This window comes from Centruroides vittatus, unplaced genomic scaffold, assembly GCF_030686945.1.
Source record: "Centruroides vittatus isolate TY-2023 unplaced genomic scaffold, ASM3068694v2 contig_3324, whole genome shotgun sequence".
In the NCBI taxonomy this organism is placed as follows: Eukaryota; Metazoa; Arthropoda; class Arachnida; order Scorpiones; family Buthidae; genus Centruroides; species Centruroides vittatus.
The window spans coordinates 251,043-267,531 of NW_027122134.1; the positions used below are offsets into that span (position 1 = coordinate 251,043).

The 16,489-nt window shown below is 30.5% G+C and overlaps 3 protein-coding genes across 3 annotated transcripts in view; 1 reads left to right on the forward strand and 2 right to left on the reverse strand.

Moving 5' to 3' along the window:
• LOC136973956 (orexin receptor type 2-like) overlaps positions 1-746 on the reverse strand; it is a 44,373-nt gene extending 43,627 nt beyond the window's left edge. Inside the window, exon 1 of the mRNA XM_067268728.1 lies at positions 310-746. Within this exon, the coding sequence (XP_067124829.1) occupies positions 310-717 (408 nt within the window). The 5' untranslated portion in view covers positions 718-746. The remainder of the gene's footprint in view (positions 1-309) is intronic.
• A 10,911-nt stretch (positions 747-11,657) lies between these two features.
• On the reverse strand, positions 11,658-13,475 carry LOC136973953 (uncharacterized). Its single transcript, XM_067268726.1, has one exon. It carries the CDS (start codon positions 13,473-13,475, stop codon positions 11,658-11,660), a length of 1,818 nt encoding a protein of 605 aa, XP_067124827.1.
• Positions 13,476-13,648: 173 nt separating this feature from the next.
• On the forward strand, positions 13,649-15,985 carry LOC136973954 (uncharacterized). The gene has a single exon (XM_067268727.1). The coding sequence runs from the start codon at positions 13,649-13,651 to the stop codon at positions 15,983-15,985; it is 2,337 nt and encodes a 778-aa protein (XP_067124828.1).
• Positions 15,986-16,489: the final 504 nt, after the last annotated feature.

The following is a 16,489-nucleotide window of genomic DNA, read 5'->3' on the forward strand; positions in this document are numbered from 1 at the left end:
TCGATTTTAAAAACATCAAAAAATTATAGAATATAATTGCTTATTATATAAATATGCTTATTAAAATTCATGGGTAACTTAAAAACTTCCTATTTCAACCACTCAAGATAATCGTTATATAACAAATTTTCAACGTATACTAGATATAAATTACTAAAATTATATATATTTACAATTAAATAAAGTACAGAAGAACTCTTCTAAAGCTAAAAATTTCCTAAACGTGCATTTAAAAAAATCGAATATAAGTATATAGCAATATAAATATCAAGAATATAAAAATATTCATTTATGTAACATAATACTTACCTGTAAATACAAGACAAGTTTACACATAACTCGACCAAAAAACCACGTTTCTGTCACGTCCCAAAGAACAGTAGGAGGTAAGCAAATAAGTATCACCAAAAAATCAGCAACGGCCAAATTGACAATGAAATAATTAGTAACAGTCCTCATGCTATGATTTCTGTATACTGATATACAGACGAGGGCATTACCAATTAATCCTACAATAAACACTATAATGTGAAAAGCGATCAAAACCCATTCGTACGTATTTGGAAATATATATTCCTCAATCATATCAAGATACTCTTCATCTGGGATACAATAGTCGTTAGTACAGTAATCGGTAACATTAGTGTCATTAACGTACATTGATGTGATATTGTTAAGAGAAACTTTATGAAGATCATGTGTATAACCGTTAGTCATGGTTAAGATTTAACAGCTTTCGACTTGTTCCGAGTAGCAACTGTCTTCCTTTATTTCTACGCATGATCAATAGGTAGGCTACTACGTTAGGTAGATAAACTTGACCAGAAAAGAGAGAGAGAGAGAGAGAGAGAGGGGGCGAGTAAGTTATCTATTACATCAATCAAAATAATAAAAAAAATATTCATTATATTGAATAAAAAATAAAGAAACAATTTAATTTAACTAAAATATTTGTACTTAATATGAAAACTGTTTTTTTATTTTTAATACCTTTGTTGTTATAAAAAAATACAGTAATTTAATTGAAATAATATTTGTACCAAAAAAACTTTAAGCAGATTAATTTAATATAACTTTTTTCTTAATAAAATATTTGAATAAATTCTATTAATAATAGCTTTACTTATACGTTATATTTTATTTACATTAAAAATGATATGTAAGATATTTTTATTTATAAATAATTAAAAATAATTTTTAAAATTGTGATGCACATATTTATATATTCTGTGTTTTATCTTATTTATTAAAATTAAAATTATTTTTTAAATATTTGATTATTTCATTTATGATTTTTAAATTAATATAATTATCAATTTTAGATTAATTTTCTGTTATATTTTTAATATATAAAATGTAAAACTATAATATTACATATATGATTAGTTTAGCTAAAATAAATAAAAAAAAGTGTTATTTACAAAAATGTTAATTAAAAGAATTAAATTAAAATATTTAAATGAAATAATTTAAATTAAATTTTATATTTAATAATTATTACTGTTATTTTAAATATAAATTATATTTTATTACAAGATTTTTCAGTCGACGAAATATGTTTTTAGATCTTTAATTTGATAAATCGACAAATATTCAATTTTTATGTTAAAAAAAATATTAATTTTTTTAAAATTAAATTTAAAAAAGTCTAGAAAATTTCCCTACTAAATATTGCCTAGAGATATTGATATTAATATATTTAAAAATATATAACTTTAAAATAAATAACGTCTTTTAAAATGTTAACAACATAAATATTAAATAAGTCATTAACATTTAAATATAATAAATTTAAAAATGTGAAATGCAGCATTAAATATTCCAATAACTAATATTAATGAATTTACAGCATTTTAAAATTTAATAAAATTATAAATTAAATAATTATTTTACTTTTCATATTTTTAATAAGTGGTATAATGGTATAAGGTGCTGTATAAGAAATACTTAAATAATTAATATAATTACATAAAATAACCAAACAACAAGCATTTTTATTTTATTTTTACAGAAACAAATGTTTTAATTTTTTACATTTTTTCTTAAAATACAAATTGAGAATGAAAAATGTAAATAAGCTTGAATTATTTTATTATACATAATATATCAGTTTCTCAAGAATAATAACTATTGATGAGAACTCGTCGTAGAATTTTGTTAGAGGAAACAGGCTATATAAATTATTAAATATTTATTATAGTGTCTTAATGTTGATTTTGCAAATTCATACTATTTAATAATTAGCCGATAATAAAATATTAAATTGATTAATTTAATTATTTTAACTCAGTTTTACTAATTTTATTTAAAATTATGTGTTGCATTCATAACGAGAAGCGTCGTCGCTTGGTGCCACTATTACGTTTGAAATGGTTATTATTATTACTCTTAATTGTAAAATGGTAAACATATATTCGTATTTACTCAAAATAAAAATTTTAAAGGTTTAAAGAATTATTTCTTAAAAGAATATTTTTACCATTAAACTTTCTTGAAATATCATAGGCGAGTAACAACTCATTACTTTAATGCAAATTAGCTCATGTTTACTTTAAAAATAGTTTTTAAAAATCCATTTTGAGAATTTATAGTAAAATATTGTTTATCAAAGTAAACTTTTTACAAATATTCGATTATTTCAAATATTGTAATTTGTTTTCTCTTATTTTATTTGAGGCACGATGCTGCAGCGCGCATGAAATAACCTTTTCTTCAATATTCCTATATATATATATATAAATCTATACAAAATACTTTAAACTCATTTTCTGTAAAGAATTTTCTTTTTCAAATGTACGCTTGAAAGAGACAAAAAATTTCGAAATGTATTATAAAAAATATTTTTTTCCTTTGATTAAATAAATATGGAATGAAGACATTAGCAAACTTTTTATTTACTTTTAAAATTATAAAATTATAAAAAATTAGTTAAATTCAAAATTCTATAATATTAAATTATTTACATACAATAAACAAATTTTATGCATAAATAATGAAAAGAATTAATATTTTTAAATATAATTTAAAATATTATTCATAAACTAGAAACATGTATTATTTTTAAAATACTTTTCCTAAAAAATAAAAAAAGTGTGTAAAATAAATTCTGTTTAAATTATAAATAAATACATAAATTTTGAACCATAACGATAATTATTTATTAAGTAATATATCAAGAAGGATATTTCAGATGATGGAAAATGGATAAAGCATTACATTTCTAAAATATTACGGCTTTTAAAATATAACTTATTCAAAGACAATATTAACTTGTAAGAAAGAATTATTCTGAATAATGTATTGAGTAGTATCAATATAATTCTACGAGCTTGTAAACTGTTAGTATTTTTAAATATTATTTTAATAAGTAAAGTGCATAATCAATAAATAAAAATATTTAGAAATTATTTCAATTACTTTATAAACAATTCATATTAAGAAATGTATGTTTCCAGCTTCTTTAATTACGAAAATGAGGATCTATAGTCGAATTTATTTAGGATCCTCATGAGTTTTTATTGCACGTGACTTTTACACCCCATGCTGTTATATAACACGGGAAAGTATTATAATCGTGTCAAAATTTGACCCTCGAGATTGACCACACTGAACTCCAAAAAGTAAAATGAAAAGGAAAAAAAAAAAAAAAAGGAAAAATTCCCAGGATATGTATGTGTATCTTACATCTTGTGTCTATTTCGTCTAGTATCTCAGAATGGGGTAAAAAATAAGAGGCAAAAATTGGCATGGTAACCTGTATAGAAGGGGCATTAATGCTATTAAATTTTAGAGTAGGAACTAAACGGAGTGGTGAATGTGATGATCATGTGACATATCTTGTGCGGGGTTGCACTTAATGAAAATTTTACTCGCTATTTACAAGTAAAATATTTTTAAAAACTCTCGAAATTAAGTCTGTTTTGCCTTTTTTATAGCAGTTAATAATATAAAAGTTATTTTTTTTAGTAACATACATAACAAATGGCGCGCACACTATTTTAACTTTAAAAAATACTATCATATGAAGATTTTTATCGTAATTAAATAAACGTACGCCGTTCAGCTTTTGTTATTACTGAAATTTTATATCCTAGTATAAATTGAAAATTATCAGATTTTCTAATGATTCCCTTAATTTTTTGTTCGAGTGCCGGAGCACCATTTTGTTTAAAAAATCTGGCAAGAGCACTTGACAACTTTTTAAAATAAAATAGTGTCCTAATGTTGATTATGCAAATTGCTATTTAAGGCGAACATTTAATTCAATCTGTTTTTAATACAATAACATAAGTAGCAGGTAATCGCAAGTTATAAAAAAGTATTTTTAGTTTTGTTAATAAGAAACTAAATAAATAAAATAGTATATAAAAAAATAATTTCATTCAATAATTTTCTAAAACATTTTCGATAGAACTATGAAAACTTTAGAATACGCTAGAAATGATTGAAATAACTCATTCTAAAGTAATTCTTTATAAAAGTTTCTTAAGAAAGTACATTACACTTTAAAATCCGGACCGTTTGCTAGTATTAACTATAAATTTATGGTGGTAAAAGGTAAGAAATCGATGATTTAAGCCATTGATAACCACTAATACTTGGCTATAGTCTATAATCTTTATAAAATTTCCATGTAATTCTATGAACTTTCAGAAAGTTTACATCATAAAAGAATCAAAATCTGTTAAGCCTTCAACTGCATATAAAATGACTTTAATAAGTAACAGGGTATGAATGGAGAGGAAATTAAAGCTTCAAATTTTTGTACGATTTGAAAATCGAGTAGTATAATACAGAGCGAATCTCTCATATTACAGTTTTCGTCATTATTCAAACGGTATTTAATTTAAAATAATTCAGTCAGAGAACTCAAAAAGATCAATAACTACAGTTTTTAATGACTGTACTAATTATGCATATTGCATTGTTTCATTTAAATTAACAAATATCTTGTTCAATTAATTTAAGAAAATAATATTGTCGAGGATTTAAATATATTATTAAGCAATTGAAAACTTAAAAAAAGTAAAAATTAAATGTTTAAAATCAAATAGATTTGTGTTAATTAAATTGGATTTAATAGATCTTTCTATGTTTCTGTATATAAAAATAGTTAATTAACACAATTACTTTACTACTACTTCAATTTCTTGATTAAAATATCATATCTGATAATGAGAGAAATTTATGTTCGAGTTATCTGCATTTTTTAAAGTAGGTCTAATTAAATAAAGTTGTAAATATAATAAATCTTTCTTAACAAACGTTTAAAATATTTTAAACAAAAAATTTGATTTAATAACACGAGAGAATTGTGACATTTTCAATAAAATTTTCCTAATTGTGCTTAAGAAATGTTTAGAAAAACAAATTATTCGCTACATTATTACAAATAAATATTCATTAAATCTGTAAATATATTGTTTTTATTATATCCGGTAGTGAAATTTTTTTTAGCGTAAATCATAATAATAGGAATAAAAAACCATTAAATAAATTTGTGTGTGTATATAGCAAATATTTTTGAAATTTACTTAAAGTTGTTTTTAACTATTTTACATTGTTGTTTTATGTTGTTAATATAATATTTGAGAATTTCCGTGAAGAAAAGATGAAAAATGTTTACTTCTTGTGTATTCTTTTTACAAATGAATCAATGAGTAAAAAAAAGTTAAAAACACAACTTTTCTGATTTTATTTTGGTTTTTCCATTATAGAAAGCCTTTTAGTGGAAAGTTCAAATTCTGATGTGGCAATGTAGCATCTGAAATATTAGTTTTTGGCTGAAAAGGAGCCAACTGGTAAAGAACATTTTCAAATGAATTTTTTTTTTTTTTTTTTTTCATAGAGAGCATTTTATTTCAGCAGGCTATTCAATCTTGTATATTTTTGTATGTTAATCGGCAATAACGTTATAGCTTTAATCAATAAAGTAAGCTATGCTATTGATCTTGAGAATTAATTGATTGACTTGAGGCATTATCACATCAGCTCCGATTATATGGTCGGTTACAACTTACTGTATCCCTTACGAGATAACCTGACCGTCAATGAGGTCGATCATGGGTGAGGATGGGAAATGAATCTCTGACCTTTATTAGTCTTGATAAATTTTTATGGACTGAGCAGGTTCAAACTCGACCCGTCCATTGGATAAGGTATCTGATTGCTTCTTGTTTATCTCTTCTCAAGATAATCGGTCATCTGCCGAAAATCTTGAGAAGAGATGCTTTAATATAATTCACAGATAATGAAAAGAAATAATACTCTAAAAGGTAACCAGTATTCGTTGTTAAAATTCTAATGGATAAAGAGTTACGAAACTTCATACTATGATGATAAAAATAATGATTGAAAAGAATTATAAACATTTAAAATTCAACAAATCAAACTATTAAAAAGTCTATTGAGCCTATACATGTTTTCTTAAAAGTATTTAAAAATTCTTATAAATACAGATACATAATTATTTTATATTCTAGAAATTTTGATTAGAACTGCATTAGGCATATTCCTCATTTCAATTTCTCTCTCTAGTATTTCTTCAAAAGAAATAGTGGTGAATATATATTCACCACTAACCACTATTATCTAAAAACGTATTTTTTTTTAGAAGTTTTCAACAGTACGAAGAAAAAAAGAAAATATATTATAAAATACGTTTTAATAATAAAATCGTAATTAAAGTTACACTGCTTAAAAGTTATGCTATTTTCATACTACAGTAGAGCGTCGATAAGTGGAACGTCGGTAAGTGGAATGGTCGGAAAGTGGAACGATTTTCAGTCGGACTGTGTCGTGCTGAATCGAATGTTTTTGATACTAAATTTACTTCTAAAGTATAATTTTTCATGTTTTTTATATTCTTTAATATATTTATTTTGTTTGTACAAAATGCAGAAATAATTTTTAACGATACGATAGCCTCGATGATTATTATAAAAATTTTCGTTAGGCTTAAAATCGACGAAAATTCAACACAAAGCGACACGCAACGGAGAAAAATTCAACAGGAAGCGACACGCAACGGAGAAAAATTTGAACATCGGACAGGTTAATGTATTTTTTCGTACAAAGTCGGAAACTGGAACAAATCATTAACTGGAAGGACCCCAGTCCCCAATTGGTTCCACTTATCGACGCTCTACTGTATTTCTAAATTTCAATTTTTAGAACAACATAATTTACTACTATCAAATTCAGTTCTTTTAAAAATAAAATTATTCACTCAGAATTAAAATTATAATATTAAACCTTTAATGTTTTAATATGTAGGCTATATAAAGTTATATTTTAAAAATAGTTTTGTTACTTCTATCTCCTGAAACGTGCAAACGAGAGACGATTTCTTTTTGAAATTATCTATTTATAAATTATTTGATTTAAAGAAATGTATAAAATATATAATTTTAATTAATTATACATTAATTAATTTAAAATGATATATTTTTTACAATTCGTAATTTCAAACTACAAAATTATACATTTTAATCGATTAAATATAATTATATAACTGAAATTCGGATATTTTTAATAGCCTAATTCTTATTTATAGAATTTATAGAAGATTGCTATCGTCTTTATATACAGTAGTAACTAAATTATTATTATTGATTTTCTTTATTCTTGTTTTTTTCCTATTAAATTGTTAAATTCTCAACAATTATTAACCTATAAAAATACAGAAATATTAAAGATAAAAATTATATATAAATAACAAAATCTGTATTTATTACTAATTATTTTTGTTTCAAAAAGCTCCAAAAAATGCAACACAAAATATCTAAATATAACCATCGAAATGATTTCTTTTTATTAAAAAAAGCCTTTTAAACTAAAATCTAATATTAACATATTTTGGATACACTCAAAACGATATCTAAGAAAATCCAGATGTTCTTAAAGTATTGCAATATCATATGGAGAAATAAATTTCATTTAAAAATCAATCTCCAACTTCAAAGTTGAAATTACCAGACAAAAATAAATAATAAAAATATATCAATAAATATAAATTTATGACTTTAGGCATTGATATTGAATATGAATTAAAGTTAAAAATTTTAGATATATTTATAATCATAATTAAAAATATATAACTAATAAATAATACTTTAAAACAAATAAAAAACAATACTAATTTTTTTATTAATTGTTCGATTTATTCTAGAACTCAGTAACAAATAAATGAATGTTTTCTGAGATGATTTTTGCTGTCATTCATGTTAAAGCGTGACTGACAGACATAAAACATATCTCAAACAGGCGCACATATCTGCCTTCGTGGTAAAGCAAGATAAAAAAAAAAGTCAAAGATTAGAAATATTTATCTCGAAAAAGATTCTAAGAAAAATTCAAAGATTATAATTGATTTAAGATATTCAAGATAAATAACATAGGCTCTCCCATTTTAAGCCAATATTTGACTTTAAACCCATGCCATTTCAGTTATAATAACATTGATTATACGAGAAACAAATTGAAGCATAAAGTAGAAATTAAAGAAGGAAGAATATTAAAAGAAATGTAATCTTAAATTAATAAAACTGTTTACGTAAAACATGACACATTGATATATTTCGTAATACGAGAAAGAAGATATATGATATTCAGGAAAGATTTTAACAACTTCTTACGTAACAAGTAACGTGTAATAAAAATTAAGTAATAGTAAATAGAAATAACTGATTATATCTAACTCACTATTCAGCTTTAGGCCGCGACTCCACTAACCGTAAAACAGCCGTAAAACCCCTCGCCGTAAAAGCTTTTAATCACGTGACCTATTTGCGTTTGCGCTCGGATTGCGGTGGAGGTCCGGCTAGCGAAGCTTTTTACGGCGACAGTACTATTACGGTGTATACGTGATATATCGATATAAAGACAATAATTATATTCTACGAGTTTTCTCTGTACTATAATTACAAATGTAGTAAAAGTAATATCTTTATTTTCATATATTGACTTTTATTATTATATTATTAAGATAATATACAGCACTTATAAGCTTAGCTTTTTTATTATATACTCCTCTAAATTGAACGATTTTCCTTTGGCCGTTCATATCGCGTTTTAGGCATCCATTATTATAATCGGGATACCTCTTGTCGTAGATACATGAATACTTTCGGATGTTTTCGATAAATCTTTCCAGATCTTCTAGAGTAGCCACGAGAGAACATACACAAAAGCTCGTTTTCCGCCATTTTCGCACCGTGTCACGATGACCTAGATTTTACTGACTTCTGATTGGTGGATGGTACCGGTTTACGGTCGTATTCACTTCGAAAGTTGAACACTGCTCAACTCGCTTTTACGTTGGTTTTACGACCTGCTCAGGCGTAAAATATCATGGTCACGTGATTAAAAGCTTTTACGGCGAAGGGTTTTACGGCCCTTTTACGGCTAGTGGAGTCGCGGCCTTACATTGAATAGTTTGAAACTTCAGTTTCAACAGCTGAGCTATTAAAATTTTATTAAAATTTTATTAAAATTTAAATATATAATATAACTAAACAGATTACAAAAATATTAAAAGGTCAGTTCAATTATATTTTATTTAAGAATAATACAATATAAACAAACTTCTAGAAAAGATAATCATCTCTTACTCATTTCCTGGTCTCTTGTCTTTGTTTCCTAATGGTTGTTATGTTATCTCTTACTGAAGAACACTAATTTTTCTTGACCTTTAAAAGTGATAAAAACTTTTATAGATTTAGTTAATAATTGTTATTTTTGAAGATTAGTTTGTAAAACTTTGATCGTTTAAGTAATAATATTCAACGGATTCTCGATTATCCGTGCATATTCAAAGTATTAGAATTACTATAAAATGACAAAATATCATAAACACACATTCAGCTTTTTTGATAGAATACATGTAAAAAAATTATACTTGTACTCTATGAACAGCAAGTTTGAAAGAATATCATATTAGTTCTAAAATTGAAATACAGTAATTTGGAAAAAATGTAAGAATTATATATTATATGTAAAATTTAAATATCTACATGATAGTTTAAAAATAGAAGAAATACATTTTATATTTAATGTACTGTACCTAATACTAAATATATATTTCAGCTTATGAAACTTCGGACTCAGTTGCATAACGAAGTTGAACTGTATATATATATATAGATTTTTATAGTTTAGAGGGCTATTTTGGATTATCCGTGTTTTCCCGTTTTCTGCGCCCTAATTAGCATGGATAATCGTGAATTCGGTGTATATAAAATGCTAACAATAACAAAATTTATTGTTCTTGATTTAAGCTGAATATTATATATATACCGTAAATACTTTACATACTTCGGCTTAAATCAATAACAAATATAACAATAATTTACATAATAAGTTTTGTTATTGTAAAGGTCCGCTTTTAGCAGAGCAGGTCTAAAAGCAACGCGACCTTGGTAATTGGTCCCACCTGGCGTTGTGTCTATAAACGGTCGGGAAGACAAAGGGTGTAGCGTCTCCGTTTATGGGACTCGTCTGTACGCGTCAATGTGTTGGCCACATGTTTGTTAGTTAGAAAAATGTAAACAAGGAACGGACGTGGCGGTAAGCTGTTTCGTCGGGAGGAGAGCGGACGTTTTTGAAAGCTCCCGGGGAAAGGAAGGACCCTGATTGGTCGTAAGTTGTCGCCGAGGAACTCTTTAAATAGTAAGAGTGGCGAGAGGAACGAGGAGAAGGGCGAGAGACGGATAGTACTGGAGTCTCAGGCACTCGGCCAGCCCGCTGAGCTCAGAGCGAGTATACTCCTCAGGATTGATCTCAGGGACGGGTGAGTGTTGAGACGGGACCGACGGTACTTGTTGAGCCAACTCCACCAACCGACCAAAGTTTCCCCAGAGTCCAATTGGCCCGATAGGACCAGCGTTGCGTGAGACACCCTACCTTTGTTGTACCGTGTGTGTAATGTTGTGAAACTTGTATATTCTGAAATATTTTGTTTTGTGAATAAACTGTAAATATTCAACGGATTGAGTGTGGAGGTGTACCTTTCTACGAACCAACGTAAGAACATTCTCGGGTCGTAAGAACTAACTCCAGACGGATTATCGTAAAGATCTTCACAGGATTACAATAAAGATCTTCACTGTTATTGTTACCATTTTATGTCTAAACTAATTAAATATCATCCTGTAAAGGCATTTTCTCATTATAAGCAATGGTGATATTCGAAATATTTAACAAAGGGTTCGCTAGCAAAAAATTTTTCCCTAACAATCACCGACAAACAAAATGGAAGTTTTGGCTAGAAATAAATACAATACCTTTTCTTGCGATATATCTAATAATCAGTGACGTATTTGGAACGTAAGGGGCCCTGGGCGAAGACCAGGTAACAATAGTATATTATAAGACAAAAAACACCTTGATGCTGAGAACGTTTAAATTTAATCAAAAACAAACGTTTTCGGCCCACTCCATGAGCCATCGTCAGGCTAACTACATTCGAATACAATTTCGAACAAGCAATTTCAAATTGAAATAAACTACAAAAAAGAACTCACGCGCTACGCTGGATAACGTAAACTAAAACTAATATAAACAACATAGAAAATAATAAAATAAAATATGTCAATGTTACATGTGTACATTGTAAAAATCTATAGTCTATAGTTCTCTAGGCAATCCTTTTGCCGTATCTAATGTATTCCTGTGACTTTTTTAATTAAAAACTTCCAAGCTGATGGTAAAATCGCCGCATCCTTGTAATTTAAGCATTTTTTGGTTAAGCCGGACTTATAAATTTCACATTTTTCGGTTGTAGCCGCAAGTGTCGGCGAATGTATCGGTGTTAAGATCCTGGCTTCATCCCATTTCACCACGGACCCCTCAGTCTGCGCCATTTTTGCTAACGTTGTTGTGCATTTACCCTTCGCCACGTCATATCTGTGTTCCTTAATCCTTTTACTTAGGCTTCTCGTCGTGACCCCGATGTATTCTTTATCAATCTTTAACTGGTCGTTGCTGTACGGTATCGAGTACACACCTGGTTGTTCACTCGGTCTAATTGCATCTTTGTCGTTCCTTAGTAGCCTATATATCGAGGGAGCTCTTTTGTATACAATAGTGCTGTTCATGCGGCCCGCAATACCTTCCATGACCGATGATAGACGTTTATTATACGTGAATTTCGTGATACCGTTTGTCAGATCCCGTTTTTTCTTGTTTACTTTAGGATTCCTGTAAGCGGCAATCAAACGTTCAACAGTTCTTGGACCAAATCCCAACACCTTAGCCACTTGCCTGATTCTATCCAGCTCTCGCATCGTATCGAGTATGTTAGAGCAATACTGAAACGCTCTTCTAATTAAAGCTCTAAACGCTGAGAGCTTATAAGTAATAGGATCATTCGATGTTGACGGTATATACAGCGGGTCGTGTGTAGGTTTGATATACACCTTCGTATCTATTGACCCGTTCCTAAATGCAATACTAATGTCCAAAAAATGTAATTCGTCGCTACTAACTTGCTCCAAGCTCAGCTTTAGGCCATGATCGTTGGAATTCATGGCACTTAAGAATTGTTGTATTCTTGCGTGGTTCCTCCATATAACCAGCACATCGTCCACGTACCTTTTATACATGATTATGTCCTCCTTGAAGTTGTTAAGTGTGATGCGCTCCATTTTTCTTACAACTAACTCGCACAGCAAACCAGACATTGGGCTGCCCATCGGGACACCTTTCAGCTGTTTATAGACTTTACCCTCGAAAACGAAAAACGATTGAACACATACCAGATTTGCCATCATCTCAAGGTCCTTACGGTATTCTACAGCCGTTGGATGTAAGCTATATAACACTTCCATTAGCGCATCAAAACATGAGGATGGTTTGATCGATGGATACATGCTCTCAAAGTCCATTACTGACCCAACCTCATTATCCATTAAGGCCAACCCTTGCAGCTCCTGTACCACATTCATCGGGTTCTTTGTAACAAACTGGTGATCGCCAATCAACTCCGATAAATACGAGTGCATACGCTTTTCCAGTTTATACGTGGGGCCTTTACATTTCTCGACCACGGGTCTAATTTCCTTGTTGGTTTTATGCGTCTTTGCGAAACCAAACAACCTGGGTACACCCGGGTTCGTGACGTGCGCTCCTTTCAGGAAAGGGAAGATTGATGCCAAGGGAGATTTCTCCAACCTTTTTACCTTTCCTTCTATTTTTCTTACTATGTCATGTTCAACCCTTTCGTATTCAGTTTTTCTTATGTAATCTTCTAGGGCCTCAACATAACGTTGCTTTTTCATTACTACTAAATGCTTGCTTTTATCAGCCCTGGTGATTATTAAACCATTGTCTGTCAACCATTTCTTCGCTCTTTTAATATCGGTCCACTCCTTACGCTTCCCTGCATATTTCTCACTTCGGAATGCCGCTTTCCATCTAAAATATTCTTTTTCTATTTCATCCATACCCAGGAGCCCTCTTTCAATCTCAGCTATCATGCCTCCAATTTGAAATTGCTTGTTCGAAATTGTATTCGAATGTAGTTAGCCTGACGATGGCTCATGGAGTGGGCCGAAAACGTTTGTTTTTGATTAAATTTAAACGTTCTCAGCATCAAGGTGTTTTTTGTCTTATGATTTAATAGAGTCTGAGTGAAGTTAGACGAATAATAATGGCTCCACCGGCCGGTTTTTATAAGAGATACAGAAAGTTAGCTGTTAAAATTGTGAAGTTAAACTCCAAGTTGGAATTCTTAAAAGAGTGTCGGATAAACGGCATCTTTCCGGTGTCGATATTTCGGATCAGGATTCCTGAAGAATGCATATCCTTGCGAGAAAAAGTAAGAATGCTTTGTTTGAATAAATCAATTAGGAACGCAAAAAACTTGAAGTATAGGGCTATTAAGGACCTGGTAGACCTGGAGGAAGAAATGTTTACTGAGGACCCGAATGCTTTGGCAGATAGCAATGTAAAGGTAGTCGAATTGACTGACCAGATAGAAACGCGTTTGAATAGGAAGTACAAGAAGAAGCTACAGTGGTTATGTTTAAAGCAACCGAATAAAAAATCGAATAAGGTGAAACCAACCCCGTACATATTATGGGACCAGGTCCACATCCCCCGAAATGTCGAACGCCTCCTTGATAAAGGACCGAATTATGCTCTTGACAGTAATGGAAACTGGCGAGGCATGATAGCTGAGATTGAAAGGGGGCTCCTGGGTATGGATGAGATAGAAAAAGAATATTTTAGATGGAAAGCGGCATTCCGAAGTGAGAAATATGCAGGGAAGCGTAAGGAGTGGACCGATATTAAAAGAGCGAAGAAATGGTTGACAGACAATGGTTTAATAATCACCAGGGCTGATAAAAGCAAGCATTTGGTAGTAATGAAAAAGCAACGTTATGTTGAGGCCCTAGAAGATTACATAAGAAAAACTGAATGCGAAAGGGTTGAACATGACATAGTAAGAAAAATAGACGGAAAGGTAAAAAGGTTGGAGAAATCTCCCTTGGCATCAATCTTCCCTTTCCTGAAAGGAGCGCACGTCACGAACCCGGGTGTACCCAGGTTGTTTGGTTTCGCAAAGACGCATAAAACCAACAAGGAAATTAGACCCGTGGTCGAGAAATGTAAAGGCCCCACGTATAAACTGGAAAAGCGTATGCACTCGTATTTATCGGAGTTGATTGGCGATCACCAGTTTGTTACAAAGAACCCGATGAATGTGGTACAGGAGCTGCAAGGGTTGGCCTTAATGGATAATGAGGTTGGGTCAGTAATGGACTTTGAGAGCATGTATCCATCGATCAAACCATCCTCATGTTTTGATGCGCTAATGGAAGTGTTATATAGCTTACATCCAACGGCTGTAGAATACCGTAAGGACCTTGAGATGATGGCAAATCTGGTATGTGTTCAATCGTTTTTCGTTTTCGAGGGTAAAGTCTATAAACAGCTGAAAGGTGTCCCGATGGGCAGCCCAATGTCTGGTTTGCTGTGCGAGTTAGTTGTAAGAAAAATGGAGCGCATCACACTTAACAACTTCAAGGAGGACATAATCATGTATAAAAGGTACGTGGACGATGTGCTGGTTATATGGAGGAACCACGCAAGAATACAACAATTCTTAAGTGCCATGAATTCCAACGATCATGGCCTAAAGCTGAGCTTGGAGCAAGTTAGTAGCGACGAATTACATTTTTTGGACATTAGTATTGCATTTAGGAACGGGTCAATAGATACGAAGGTGTATATCAAACCTACACACGACCCGCTGTATATACCGTCAACATCGAATGATCCTATTACTTATAAGCTCTCAGCGTTTAGAGCTTTAATTAGAAGAGCGTTTCAGTATTGCTCTAACATACTCGATACGATGCGAGAGCTGGATAGAATCAGGCAAGTGGCTAAGGTGTTGGGATTTGGTCCAAGAACTGTTGAACGTTTGATTGCCGCTTACAGGAATCCTAAAGTAAACAAGAAAAAACGGGATCTGACAAACGGTATCACGAAATTCACGTATAATAAACGTCTATCATCGGTCATGGAAGGTATTGCGGGCCGCATGAACAGCACTATTGTATACAAAAGAGCTCCCTCGATATATAGGCTACTAAGGAACGACAAAGATGCAATTAGACCGAGTGAACAACCAGGTGTGTACTCGATACCGTACAGCAACGACCAGTTAAAGATTGATAAAGAATACATCGGGGTCACGACGAGAAGCCTAAGTAAAAGGATTAAGGAACACAGATATGACGTGGCGAAGGGTAAATGCACAACAACGTTAGCAAAAATGGCGCAGACTGAGGGGTCCGTGGTGAAATGGGATGAAGCCAGGATCTTAACACCGATACATTCGCCGACACTTGCGGCTACAACCGAAAAATGTGAAATTTATAAGTCCGGCTTAACCAAAAAATGCTTAAATTACAAGGATGCGGCGATTTTACCATCAGCTTGGAAGTTTTTAATTAAAAAAGTCACAGGAATACATTAGATACGGCAAAAGGATTGCCTAGAGAACTATAGACTATAGATTTTTACAATGTACACATGTAACATTGACATATTTTATTTTATTATTTTCTATGTTGTTTATATTAGTTTTAGTTTACGTTATCCAGCGTAGCGCGTGAGTTCTTTTTTGTAGTTTATTTCAATTTGAAATTGCTTGTTCGAAATTGTATTCGAATGTAGTTAGCCTGACGATGGCTCATGGAGTGGGCCGAAAACGTTTGTTTTTGATTAAATTTAAACGTTCTCAGCATCAAGGTGTTTTTTGTCTTATGATTTAATAGAGTCTGAGTGAAGTTAGACGAATAGTATATTAGTGCTGTCGTTTTTTTTTTTTTTTTTTTTTTTTAGCCAGAGAAATTTTTCACCTCGAATGGCACTGCTGATAATAGACAGATGTCATCATCTCTCGAAATACAATATTCTTTTTATTTCGCTGTCCCTAGCCCGACACGTGTTCCACAGCCATCTTGTATTATCTCGCGCG